The sequence below is a fragment of the Cebus imitator genome, unplaced genomic scaffold (assembly GCF_001604975.1).
Source record: "Cebus imitator isolate Cc_AM_T3 unplaced genomic scaffold, Cebus_imitator-1.0 Scaffold111, whole genome shotgun sequence".
In the NCBI taxonomy this organism is placed as follows: Eukaryota; Metazoa; Chordata; class Mammalia; order Primates; family Cebidae; genus Cebus; species Cebus imitator.
In genome coordinates this window covers 1,181,258-1,194,116 of record NW_016107426.1, presented here as the reverse complement: position 1 = coordinate 1,194,116, position 12,859 = coordinate 1,181,258, and the positions used below count along the sequence as shown (strand labels likewise).

Below are 12,859 nucleotides of genomic sequence, written 5' to 3'. Positions count from 1 at the left end.
AGAGACAGGGTCTCTGTCACCCAGGCTGGAGTGCAGTGGCATGATCATGGCTCACTGTAGCCTCTGCCTTCTGGGCTCAGGTGATCTTCCCAACTCAGACCCCCTAGTAGCTGGGACTATAGGCACACACCACGTCTGCTTTTTGTAGACACAGGGTTTTACATATTGCCCAGGCTAGTCTCAAAGTCCTGGGCTTAAGCGATCTGCCCACCTCATCCTCAGGCATGAGCCACGGCGCCCAGAAGAGCTTATTCTAAAATTGAACTTCTCGCCCCTCTAAGTACTGTCATGCCATGGGTAGAGAAATTTAGGAAAGTTCTGGAAATCCCTCCCTGAAGAATTTCAAATGTATAAGAACATTTAAAAAGTACTTAGGCAATTTAAATGAGTTCTGAGTAATTGATACAGAAGAAGCTGTTATTACTGCTCATCTTGATCCAAACATTAAGCCAGGAGGCTTACAAGTAAACTCAGAACAGTGAGATAAATGATAGGCAAAAAATTCCAGGAACTGCTGAGTCAGGAGAGCGTTTTTCAAGACATCTGGCCCCAAGAAAATCTACTTAAAGCACAAGGAGAACTGGCTGACAGTTTCTGAAGCCTTGGTGGTTATATCTGAAAGCTTAGGGGAGGGCTCAAAGCAAGCAAAGCATGGGAGGATGGGGTGCCTGTGGTCCTCCTGGACTGCAAGCTGCATCTCAGCAGAACTTGGGACGCTGCTTGGACCCCAGAAAAGGCAGACCATGTGAGAGGCATAGCATGCGTCAGACCAAGACCGGGATGCCAGAGCCCCGCACCTGGCCACTGAGCTGGGAAGGCAGCTGAGAAGCAGCGGAGCGAGAGGCACAGCATTCAGGCCCGGGGCCCTTCAGGTGGGCGTGGGCTCTCCCTTCTGGGTACATCTGCAACTAAACAGGAGTGGGGCTGTGCATCCCAAGTGCCTGGGGCCGCACAGCCACTCCTGATGATCCACCCAGAACAAGTCACTTCACTGTGGAGCCCCATGCTGCTTCTCCTAATGCTGAGTTCTCAGGAGAGCACTGAAATGAAATGATGTTGTAAGACCTAGCCTGGAGCCCAGCCCATCACTGGACTTCGTGTGTGAGCAGTTGTTCTGTCCCGCATCCCCCTTTCTAACACGGGACTGAGAATTATTCCCCCATCCTATTTCTCCGTGTGAGCAGCATTAGGATTTGGAGTATCAAGCTTCTGAGGCCTGGACACAGAAACATTCTCATTATTACAGTTGTTACTGTTTTCCCTCCAGCAGCCCAATCTCATTCCCTCATGATCTGTGACACCCCTTCTATTCCATGCCAACCTTGTCCTGGCCCCCTGTGGCCTGTCATTTAGAGCTGCCCCTTGTCCATCAAATCCAACCTGTTTTCTCCCCACACTGCAGACTCACACCATCTTCTCGCTGCTGGGAGTGGACCACGCTTATGTCACCAGTATTGGGAGACTCATTGGAATCGTTACTCTAAAGGAGGTGAGATGATGGTGGCCTACGGAAGCTGAGGTCCGGCTCACCTGGGGGGAGAGGCGGGGAGGAGTCTGAGCCGGGAGCTCTGGGTCCAGACATCTGTCCCTCTCACCTTTCCAGCTCCGGAAGGCCATCGAGGGCTCCGTCACGGCACAGGGTGTGAAGGTCCGGCCGCCCCTCGCCAGCTTCCGAGACAGTGCCACTAGCAGCAGTGACACGGAGACCACTGAGGTGCATGCACTCTGGGGGCCCCACTCCCGTCATGGCCTCCCCCGGGAGGGCAGCCCTTCTGACAGCGACGACAAATGCCAATGAAGCCCTCGTGGGTGGCCTAGGATGGTGCTAGCCAGGCCGTCAGCCCAGAATCTGCGTCTCTCATCCCTTCTGCCTTGGGAAGGCAGGGGGCAGCTACAGCCGGAGGCTGCACCCCATCCCCCTCCAGACCTGGGGTGCCAGCTTCTCCCAGCTCATCCTGCCTGGAATCTGACCCAGTGCCCACCTGCAGCAAGTTTTCCAGGGCCAGGAAGATCGGCCCTGCCCTAGCAGGATGGGGTTAGGGTCACTTGACCCCTGTTCCCCCTTTGAGGGGAAAGGGGTAGAACCAAGATGGGTTTATAACTGGAACCTCCAATGACCAGATGTATATAGAGATTTACAAAGATTTTTATATTAATTTAATAAAACAAATTATTAAATAGAACAAAATAAACACCTAATGAGCCACTTATATATAGAATGCTTGTGCCCGTTGGCTCTTGTTCTTACCTTGGGCCCTCTTACCTGACAAAGCCTACAAGGCACCACCCCACAACCATGAAAAGTTGGAGTCCAGTGACCTTGGAATGCAGGATCTGCCAGAGTCTCCACCGTGTGCTCATCAACACCCTGGCTGGGGCGGGGCCCTGGCCTTTCATTCAGACAAGAAAGGCTCTACCTTCTTCCCTCCCCAAGGAGAAATACGCCCCCATGGCTGTCACTCACTGGCACAAATCCTGCACCTCAGCAGGCATCAGCTGACAACTCCCAGCCACCCCTGTGGCCCTCTTGTGGCCCTCTCTAGAAGAACATGGAAGTCCCAGCTCTGTGGCAACCAGAGCCAGTCTTTCTTCCACCTCTTGCCCGCTCGCTCGGAGACCTCTGAGTGAACATGGGCAGCCCGGCTGGCTGGGAGGCTCCAGAACACTGCCCGCACATCCGAGAAGGGGTTGGGAAAGGGCGCAGGCCCCATTAGGGGGCCAGAAAAAGGGTGGGGGGTACATGCTTTCATCATTCCAAAGCCTCCCAGAGGAGAGAAGATCCGACTGAAAGAACAGACCAAAAACCTTCTGTCTTTAGGAAAAAAAGAGGAAGATTTAGAGACGATGGAGAGGTGAAGCACAGCACGAGCCCAGCTGGGCAGGGGGCCTTGGGGGATGGCTCAACCCACAGGCTCTGGCAAGGCAGGAGCCGGCCCCCCAGGTGGGGGTGTGTCTATTAAGCACTGCACATGGACTCGGAGGTGAGGAGAAAAGCAGAGAAGAAAGAGGTGTGGGGAGGGTGGGGGGTGGCTGGGCCCCCTCCCTCCACACCCCCACACAGCCCAGTCACAACCACCCCCTTAGCGGTTCACATCATCCGAGGAGGAAATGTGCGTGTGGCATTTGGATTTAAGAACATGAACATCACTGCCTGCCACAGCTGTAGCCATGCCCCCGAGGCCCCGGGCCACCCCCGGCAAGCCCCAGGAGTGGGGTCAGGACATGCGCCCCCAGCCCAGCCCAGCCCCTGCCTCCTCTCCACACACTTTCATGCAAAACACACAACGGAGAAGCGAGCGCTCCCAGGAGCCCTCGAGGCTGCGGAGCTCTGCTGGGAGCCTTGAGCCCACACTTGGGCACAGAGGCTCTGCCCCTAGCAGCAGCCAGGGGATGCATGCCACCAGGCATGAGGCGGGTCACTGTTCCTCCGGCTCTGCCTCGTCCTCATCTAAGGACACCACCCCAGAAGAGGCCACGTCAGAGGCTTGCCGCTGCCGCTCCCAACTGCCTACTAGAGGTGGGCAGAGCGGCTGACAGTCCTTGCAGGGGGCTGGTTCCTCCTCCGCGGGGGAAAGGCAGGACTCCGTGAGGGGTGAGTTGTAGAGGGAGTCCTGGGCCTCCAAGGGGCCCAGGCTGCGGAAGGCACTTTCCCGGCTGGGGGGCAGTTTGGCGAGAAGCAGCTCATCGCCCAGCAGCTGGGAGGCCAGGCGGGCCGGGGAGCCCAACAGCCCATCCTCCAGGCTGCACAGGCTAGAGCACAGGGTGTCTGGGGACACGGTCTGTGAGCAGTCGCTCTCAGGCTCCACGGAGCCCTGGCGCACAGGCCGGGAGAACCGGTGGCCGGTGAACAGGTCCTGGAGGTGCGGCCCCAGGGGCAGCTGCCCAGCGAGGTCTGTGAGGGGAGCAGAAAAGAAGACAGCCTTACTAGCTCCATTTCCATCGTCCACATTCCCCCTGCTCCATCCCTGGCATAGCTCTGGGGTGGTGGATAGGTGCTGGATAACCTTGAACCACTCACAATTTTCTGAGACCTCAGTTTCCTTAATGGGGAGTTGGAGATTCCAACAATATGAGAACAAGAGTCTGGCACACAGTGAACAAGAAATGCAGGGGCCGCTGCATATGGTCACACAGGTGCTGACTGCACCACAGGGCCCATCCAAGGCAGTGAGAGACAGCATAATCTAGCCCTTACTCTGCTCACCCAGCGGCATGCCCTAGCCTGCCAGAGAAGGGGGTACCTTTTTCTAATTTGCACAAAGATTCCACACGGGCTAGTAGCAACCTTGGATAAACATTAGTTATTATCATTACCCCAGGTGTCAAAGCGGGCCTGGAACTCAAACAAACAGAAATGCCTGTGGTTTAAGGTTCCACCTCGCCTTCAGACATTCGCCTCAGCCCTCCAGACCACAGCTGCAGTCTCCAACCTGCTCTCATGTATTGCCTGCCTTGGAGAACTTGCTAATTCACTGGAGGGGTAGGGGCTGGTAGAGGTAATCTTCAAAGGCAAAGAGGTTGTGGGGAACGGTGGCCTGTGAGACTTGAGCCCAGGAGCTACAGAGAAAATCAGCCACATGGTCTAGGGAGTGAAAGATGAAAGGAGGGCCGAACACAGCTGCTGAGCCCTGCGGGGTCCCCTCTGCAAGCACGGTCCAGAGCAAGGCCCACAGGCTGGAATGCAAGGATGCTGAGTTGGAGCCAGCTCGGCACCGTGGGTGTTCCAGGCCCAGCATGTCTTCCTGTTGACCCGGGGCTGCGGCTCCTCTGCCCTGCCACAGCCAGCCAGAAGGCTGCCTCGGGGAGGAAGAGGCAAAGGACCTGCAATGCCTCCCTGAGACGTCACTGCACAGAAGGTGTCCTTGAGGCCTTTGGGCTTTATTTTGTTTTGTTTTTTGTTTTTTTGTTTTTTGAGACCGAGCCTTACTCTGTTGCCCAGGCTGGAGTGCAATGGCACAATCTCAGCTCACTGCAACCTCCACCTCCTGAGTTCAAGCGATTCTTCTGCCTTAGCCTCCCACGTAGCTGGGAACTACAGGCTTATGCCACCACACCCAGCTAATTTTTGTATTTTTAATAGAGACGTGTTTCACCATTTTAGCCAGGCTAGTCTTGAACTCCTGACCTTGTGATCTGCCTGCCTCGGCCTCCCAAAGTGCTGGGATTACAGGTGTGAGCCAGCTACCGCACCTGGCCTTTTTTTTTCCCCCTTTTTCTGAGGACTGCAAGGCACAAGCATGCAGACAGGCAGAGAAGCCTCCGCACCTGAAGGAAAGGAACTAACGCATTTCTGTGTGCTCATCTCCCACCCATGAGTGTGGATAGCCTTCCTGTCCCTAGAGTGTCCAGGCCTCCCCCGACCGAGTCTGCCCCTCTCCCCCTTCCCCTCCCACAGGCTGAGGACATGGGTATGGCTGTGAATGAGCCCCAAGGGCTATCAGGCAGGTCGTCCACAGCACTAGCACAGGCTGCCCCTCACCTGAGTCAGTTCCCCCAGCAAAGTCCTCATCATAGGAGTCATCAGTGGAGTCCTCACCATCCACCGAAGACCATGCCCGGAGCTTGGCTTCTGCGATGGCAAACTGCTCAGCCACTCCTGTCGTAGGGACGGAACGCATTAGCAGAGAAGGTGAGCTGAGTCTAGGGCTCGGCTTGGAGACAGGAGAGAGGAGAAACAGGGTACAGAAAGACTCCGACCCCCACGTCAGACCCGAGGAGACAAAAGAAAGCTGCCTTGTGACCAGCGTGAAGCTTATCCCCTTTCTGCCATCCACCTGCTGCAAAGCGAGCCTCTTGTTCGCCCTCGCTGAGGTCCGAATAGGAGGAAAAGGCTGACTCCAGGGCAGCAGGCGAGTCACTCGGCTTGCTCCAGCCCTTCCACTCAATCAGGTGAGCCACTCGGCCCTGGGCCATGGCGGTAGGCTTGGTCACGTGGTCCTTCACCACCTGGGAAATACCTGGAGACGGGAGAGTGGAGAAGCCTGGTAAGGGAACAGGCCAGGGCGCACCTGGGCAGGGGGGTGGAAGGGTGGCAGTACTCAGGACGTATGTGAACCTTTAGGTGGGGGAAGGGGGTGGGATTCATCTGAGCAAGGGAGGAGAGGGGAGACCCCAGCATGTGCTCACAGGAAACAGTTCTGGAGAGAATGTACGAAAGGGAGGAGAAAGGGCAGAGAAGCCAGAAACATGGGAGCAGGGGCTGCGTACCATGCAGGGAGGACCTGGCCAGCGCAGCAATCTCCTGGATAGTTAGGGCTCTCCGGGACTTGGGCAGCATCGCGACTGTGTCTCCAACATTCACCTTGGGTGACACCATTAGAAGGTTAGTGCTCCTCTGACAGCAATGAGCTTCCCTCTAACATGCCCATACCCAGCCAAGACACGAGGAGGAGACGGGATGAGGAGGGAACAGCACCTACGTCCCAGTGGCTACAGGGAAATGTAAGATGAGAAGAAGCTAGGACAGGTGAATTTTGTCCTCCTAGAAAGCAATGGAGATTCAGACAGGCCCCAGGAAGCAAAACTTCAGCTAATCCTCCACCTTCCCGGCACCCAGGGGAGACAGAGGCAGGGCAGGAAATGAAGAACCACGAGTGGAACCTCTGGGGAGAGGGAAGAGGAGGGAGGAGAAGAGTGTGGCACCCAGGGCTTTAAGAGTCCCCTCCCCCGCCCCCCACCCCCCCTCCACCGCCCCCCACACCCCCTCCACCTGCTCCTCTTGGTCTTCCAACCCACATTCCAGCTGTTCCTGCAAACTCGGTAAGATGGAAATCAAACACCAACACCTTCTCCGCATGTCTGGCCCTGCTTCCTGAGCTCTTTCCTTTTCATCACCCACCATTCTCCCATCCAGCCTGGCTCCAAGCCTCAGCATTACCATAGACTCTCCCCAAGCTCTGCTTGCCCCCATCCGTTGATAAGTCCTAATGATTCCACCTGCAAACTCCCAGCCCCTACCCCATCCTTTCTACCCCTACTCCACTGCCCTGTCTCAGGCCCCCAATGCCTCCTGCCCAGGTCAGCAGAAATGGTGTCCCCCAGCCTCCTCCACTCCCATGCTGTCTTCTCAGGCCAAAGTGTAATGAGTGGTGACTGTTGTGATGTCTAGCTCTCATTCTTCCAGTATGGGCTGAAATACCACCTTGTCAGAGTAGCTTTCCTGGCCCCCCTCTGGGTGCTCTGTCCTCCCTCTTTTGTCTCTAACAGATCACTCTCTGTCAGTGTCCCCCATTTGTGGCCTTTAATCGTGGTGAGTGATAATGGTCTCTTTTGCATTTCCTGTTTCTTGTTGGTCTCCCTCACTGGTCTTTGGCTCGTGGGGAATTTAGTCTGTTTTAGTCACTGTAGTGCCCAGTGTTTAGCATACCACCTAATACAGAATAATCTCTTTAAAAGGCATAGCCTGGATGAATGAGTTAAGATATAATGTAAACAGTTTTCCTGGAGTGCAGACGGTTACTTGTCTCTAAAATCCTGTCTCGGCTCCCCCCACTGTCCAGTGAAGCTAGTGCAGGCATCACACCCAGGCCCTGAAGGACCTCACTCTGTGATGCCCCTGCCTCCTTCCAAGCCTCCTTGGAATCCACCGCTGATCTCCTCTGCCCAATCAAACCCCCCTTCTCAGGCCGGGCGTGGTGGCTCATACCTGTAATCCCAGCACTTTGGGAAGCCAAGGCAGGTGGGTCACCTGAGGTCAGGAGTTCAAGACAAGCCTGACCAACATGGAGAAACCCCATCTCTACCAAAAATGCAAAATTAGCTGGGTGTGGTGGCAGGCGCCTGTAATCCCAGCTACTCAGGAACCTGAGGCAGGAGAACTGCTTGAACCCGGGAGACAGAGATCAAAGTGAGCTGAGATTGCACCATTGCACTCCAGCCTGGGCAACAAGAGCAAAACTTGTCTCAAAACAAAACCAAACCCTTCTCTACCAGTCTCTGTCAGCAAGCAGCCCACCTGCCTCTAGGAAAAGGAACCCAGCTTTCCTCTGGGCCAAGAATGCCATCCTTACCTGAAAAAATGCTTGCCATCACTTAAGGCCTCTCTCAAATGTGGCTTCCTAGTAATGCTTTCAGCCCACAGCCTCTCTCTTCTCTGCCCCACCCCGCCCCCATCATTGCCCTTGTCTATCTCCTGAGGGAGCTCGGGATGGCCAGGCCTAAGTGGGATGCACCAAGTTCCTAACTCCACCCTGCACCTGGCTCAGCGCTCCCTGACAAGCCCCAGCAAATGTTTCCATCACTGTAGGAACTGGGAGGCACACGCCCCTCCCCGGCATTGCTCGGCTCTCCGCTATCACGTTCCTGTCCCTCGCAAGGACAGCCAACACTGCCCCTTGACCCGAGGCCCACCCTCGCTCCCTCCCCTTGGGTACCTGGCTGACAGGGCCCCAGGGTGGCGCCGGCAGCCTCCTGCCAGGCCCAGGGGGAGGAGCACCTGCTGGGTGTTTCTGGCTGGCTCTCCCTCCCTCGCCTCGCTCCCCACAGCCGCCGCCATCCGTGCCTGGCGTTCCGCGCAGCTGCGGCCCAGGCCCAGAGAAAAGGTGTATGTCTCCCTGGCAACCCATCACCATGCAACAGGGTCTCCCGGGATACGGCCCGGGATGCGCTGACGTCAGCGCCGAAGGCGCGAGCTCGCCGCCCGCTGGCACGGCGCCTAGCGGAGCAGACCGGCACGGGGGCGGCCTCCCGGCCCGCCGCCGGATAGCGCCTCCGCTCTCCGGAAAAGGGAGCCAGAAGCAGGCTGGCCAGGCGTGGGTGGGGGCTGCAGATCCCCTTTATATGGATGCCGTCCTCCTTCCCCCCACCACCAGGGGCCCAGCACCTCTGGCAAGTCCTGGCTGTCCACCGAGGAAGGGCGGGAGGACCGGCTCCAGCCTCGGAGGGTCCGAGCAGATCCCAAGGAGGATAGAGAGAGACCCCGAGGAAGTTCAATCCACTCCACAGCCCACGCAGGGTCCGAGGACACTGAGGGGAAGGGGAAAGGCTGTTCAGCTGTGCCCCTACTTCTGCCAAGATCCCCATTTTCATCCGGTATTGCCATTTCATTTCTCAGTCCCTCCCCCCGCCACCTTCCAGAAGCTCAGTGCCCACCAGGTGCTCTCCTCATCTCTAAAAGCCCCTATCCCACACATCCCTGGCCCTCCAGCCCCTGGGGCCACCTTCCTGCTCTAGATAAATGCTGCTGTCAGAACCCTGGGGTGAAACCAAACGATGATAAATTCTGACTCTCCCCATTTCCCAGCCTACCCATTTCTCTTGGAAAGCAACTGAGTTCCACCATTGCTGTCCCCCACCGCCGCCACCCTGGACCCTCTGCAGGTGTGCTGCCTTCCTCTCTCTCCTGCTGCTTTCTTTCCTCTCACCAGCCTCGGCTGGCCCACAGCTCTTCACTCTTATTCTCTGACAAACTCAGGATATTTTTTCTGATTTTCACCCCTGTCCCCTGAAGCCGTTTCCTGATGCCCTGTCTGGCCCCAGCCTGGCTCTTGCTGCTTCAACCTGGCTCTCAATATCTAAGCCAGAGTGATTTTCCTTTTCCACCTAAGCCCCTACTGCTCAGCTTCCCATCATCTCCCAGACCACATCCATGATCCCTGGTCTCACCTCTGCGACTTGTCTGACAAGTCCATCGTCCTCCAGGCCCTTCACGCTGCCACAGAAACATTTTGCCCAGCACAGAAATCATAGGCATGCTGGCTGTGTTGGTGCAGAGAACCAAAAGCCTAGAACCGCTCCCGGCTCTGCTCCCAGTTCTATTCCTGTTTTGGCTCCGGATGCTGAGCCAGTCCCCTCCCCATTTGGAACCTGTGCCTAGTCACATAAGGAGAACATTCCTGCCTCATGGCTCTGAGGAGGTGGGAGTACCAGGGCTCAGCCAAGCTCTCTGGGGCTCAGGGAGCTGAGGCCCGTCCCCTAGACAGTGCCAACAGGCAATGTACATCACAACTGACCTTTAGCTGGAGCAGCCGTCTCTGTCCCTGAGCCTCAGCCAGCTGGTGGTCCCCAGAAATGCTACCAACCAGAAGGAAGACAGGTTACAGGCCATCCCTGGCCCCCGACTGGTACCTAACCAGGGCTCTGAGGTCAGCCAAACTCACCCCTGACTAGAGGAGGTGATGACTTCCTGAACTCCAAGCCTTGGCAGGGCCAGAGGGATCAGAGCAGTCAGCTGCTCCTCAGCTTCAAAAGCCACGAGGTTAACTTAGGACTACGAATCCCAGAATTCCTCAAGGGAAGTACAAATCTCAGCCACTCTTAGCTCCAAAGAACATCAAGTACCAACCACACCAAGGCCTGTGTGACTGACCACCTTCTCTGAAGGCCCAGGACCCAACCCAAACCCAGCCCTGCCTGACCCGAGGCTTGGAGAAATCCACGACACCACAGTAAAGGAAGCCTGCCAACCTCAGATGCACAGGACCCGGGCCAGGCCCGGGGCTCACGGCCACCCACGGAAACCCAGGCCCAAGCAGGGGTCAGCACTGCGGGATGGAAGCCCTGATGGCCGGCCTCTGGGTTCCTCTTCCCCTCCACAAAGTAGGGTGATTTGCTTTTGCTGATGGGGGGCAGGAAATTACAGCAGCTGTAATAAGTGAGAGGTGATTCAGTGTTCACAGGTGCCCCAAACGGAGCCTCAGTCCCCCTGTGCCGACTGACTCCGAAACAGGAGTCAGTAAATGTCCGACACAAATTCTGTGGGAGGGTGCTTGGCCGGGGTTGAAAGGCTACCGCTTTAAGAACATGGGGACTCGGCTGGGAGAAGCAGGTTCCCAGCACAGGGCCACTCCCAGGACAGTGAAGGCAGAGGTGTAGGCGGAGGGGAGTGAGTGTGTGGGCGCTCAAGGCCGGTCGCCGCGGGCTGGAGTGGTGGGGGCATCGGGCGGCCCAGCCCCTCCCCGGGCTGTGCGTCTCCGGACACCCTGAGCAGTGGGCACACGGCGGCCGGCGGCGAGACCACGCGTCTGCCCCGCAAAACCCCGAGGCAGGCAGGCCGTGGGAGCGCACCGGAGTCAGTCTGGCCCCTTCCCCGCTCATTCCCGCTCCCTCCTGTTGCCTGGCCCGCCTCCCCGTGCAGGCTCCTCCCTCTCCCGACACCGGCCCCCTCCGCAAGGCCCCCACCCACCCGCGGCCCGCGCACCGCACACCGGCGGCCGCAGCCCGGCTCCCCAGCCCGTGCTCGGCCTCCGCCTCTTACCCTGACCCGCCGGGCTCCGAGAGCCGATACAGCCCATGGCCGGGCACCCAGGCACGCTAGCCCGCGCTCGGGGCGCGGGCCATCGCCTTGCAGAGGGTCGGGTCGCGGCCACCACTGGGGAGGGGAGAGCCCGTGAGAGGGGAGGGGGTGGGAGCCGCGCGTCCGCCGCCGCTCCCCGGAGAGGGAACCGGGCTGGTGACGTCAGCGCGGGGGCGTGGCCACGCGTCACCACCCGGAGTGGGCGGGGCGCAGCAACGTCACAGCCACGCAGGGGAGGCCTGGGCCGGGTTCGAAAACGCCGGTCCTCTCCTCCTGGACCCGACCGGCACCTGAAGGCAGGGGCTGGGGAACACTCCCTAAGGCAGCCCTGTCACACTACACGGGGCCAGAAAATCCACCTCGATGCACCCAGCCCCTTCATTTTACAGACGACACCTTGAATCCATAGAGGGATTTTCCAGCTGTAAACAGCCCGAAGCCCAAGAGCCTTCCCCGCACTGGGGCTTGAAGCATTCTGGTGGGAGAGCAGAGTCCAACAAGAATGCCTGTCACCAATCTCTCTTCTCTCCTGACCTGGAGGGCACCCATCAAGCCCACCTGAGGGCCCAGCCTTCTGGGAAATCTCAGACCGCTGCAATCATGGACAGGGGAAGAGGCAGGAGGGGTGCCAGGTTACAGGGAATAGCGCTCCAGTGCCAGCTCTGGGAAGCAGGATCCCCCCACCTATACCCACCTTCTCTAGAGGGAGCAGGCCATAAAGCAGAGGCAGTGAGCTTAATTGAATTCATGTTTAATAATTACAGGCACCGTGCCCCCCCTTCCCCCTGCCCAGGCAGCAGCAGGGGTGGTGCAGGGGCTGGGGCATATGCCCCCAGCAGCGAGGACGGCAGTCCCGAGAGTGATTTTCAGAAAATAAAAAAAAGGACCCCAGGGGCAGGCGTTGGTGCCCCCCGCCCCCCAAGACACACCAAATTTCAAGACTTTATATATAATATATCTCTGTGCCCCAGGGGAAGGAGAGGGACACCTGGCAGCATCCTGGAGAGGGGCCCCAGGCAGCCCCAAGCCATCCTGCCTCTTCAGCCACTTTATTAGTTCAGACACATCACACTACAGGCACCACTGCCACCGCCGCTGCTGCCGCCCCCCTGCAGTCCAGGCGGCTAGCTGGGCCATCTGTGTGTCCATGGGGCTCCAAGTCCCCGGCCCCATCAGCCCTCAGTTGTGGTCAGACTCCTCCTCTGCCTCACGGAGCCACTTGAAGAAGGCCGTGACAGATTTCAGGGCCACACCCTTGCCCTGCTGCTCAGCGGGGTCCTTGCTACTCTCCCAACTGTAGAAGGCATCCTCCTTCACCACGTCTTCGTCATACAGTGCGTCAAAGAACATCCGCAGCAGGTCTGCAGGCAGGCAGGACAGCAGTTAGAAGTGACCGGCCACTGCCACCCCAACCCACCCCCAGGGACCCCTCCCAGGCTCCACCGTTCACACAAGGCCCTGACACACCATCCTGACATGTGCCTGACCATTCCAGAGTGACTAGGCCTCGGTTGGACAGGATGCTAATCTCATAATCTGAGACTGCTGCACAGCAGTGAGTCACCTGGCCATCGGAAAAACCTTACAAGCTAGCTTAGCCTCACCTTGGCAGCTTGAAACTTCTCT

At 57.8% G+C, this 12,859-nt stretch overlaps 3 protein-coding genes across 20 annotated transcripts in view; 1 reads left to right on the top strand and 2 right to left on the bottom strand.

The window, feature by feature from the left end:
* Window positions 1-2,216, top strand: part of CLCN2 (chloride voltage-gated channel 2) — a 16,292-nt gene extending 14,076 nt beyond the window's left edge. For 2 of the 3 annotated variants that reach the window (XM_017538361.2, XM_017538365.2), the window contains 2 exons: window positions 1,403-1,489; window positions 1,604-2,210. In XM_017538361.2, coding sequence (XP_017393850.1) covers window positions 1,403-1,489; window positions 1,604-1,798 — 282 coding nt within the window. In that variant the 3' untranslated portion in view covers window positions 1,799-2,210. Of the gene's footprint in view, window positions 1-1,402; window positions 1,490-1,603 lie in introns of all 3 variants that reach the window. The other variant, XM_017538360.2, reaches the window with a different exon arrangement.
* On the bottom strand, window positions 2,129-11,402 carry FAM131A (family with sequence similarity 131 member A). 4 transcript variants are annotated; one of them, XM_017538368.2, is made up of 7 exons: window positions 11,195-11,402; window positions 9,951-10,011; window positions 8,822-8,964; window positions 6,208-6,301; window positions 5,775-5,957; window positions 5,480-5,596; window positions 2,129-3,892 (listed from the first exon to the last, which is right to left on the bottom strand). In XM_017538368.2, the coding sequence occupies exons 4-7, from the start codon at window positions 6,275-6,277 to the stop codon at window positions 3,417-3,419; spliced, it is 846 nt and encodes a 281-aa protein (XP_017393857.1). In that variant the 5' UTR covers window positions 6,278-6,301; window positions 8,822-8,964; window positions 9,951-10,011; window positions 11,195-11,402; the 3' UTR covers window positions 2,129-3,416. The 4 variants fall into 4 exon arrangements, with proteins under 4 accessions (XP_017393857.1, XP_037597872.1, XP_017393856.1 ...); XM_037741944.1 differs by lacking the exon at window positions 11,195-11,402 and adding an exon at window positions 10,098-10,590; XM_017538367.2 differs by lacking the exon at window positions 9,951-10,011.
* Window positions 11,403-11,968: 566 nt separating this feature from the next.
* Window positions 11,969-12,859, bottom strand: part of EIF4G1 (eukaryotic translation initiation factor 4 gamma 1) — a 21,734-nt gene continuing 20,843 nt past the window's right edge. For 9 of the 13 annotated variants that reach the window (XM_017538348.2, XM_017538353.2, XM_017538351.2 and 6 more), the window contains one exon: window positions 12,164-12,594. In XM_017538348.2, the coding sequence (XP_017393837.1) occupies window positions 12,413-12,594 (182 nt within the window). In that variant the 3' untranslated portion in view covers window positions 12,164-12,412. Of the gene's footprint in view, window positions 12,595-12,859 lie in introns of all 13 variants that reach the window. The other 4 variants (XM_017538346.1, XM_017538349.2, XM_017538354.2 and 1 more) reach the window with 1 other exon arrangement.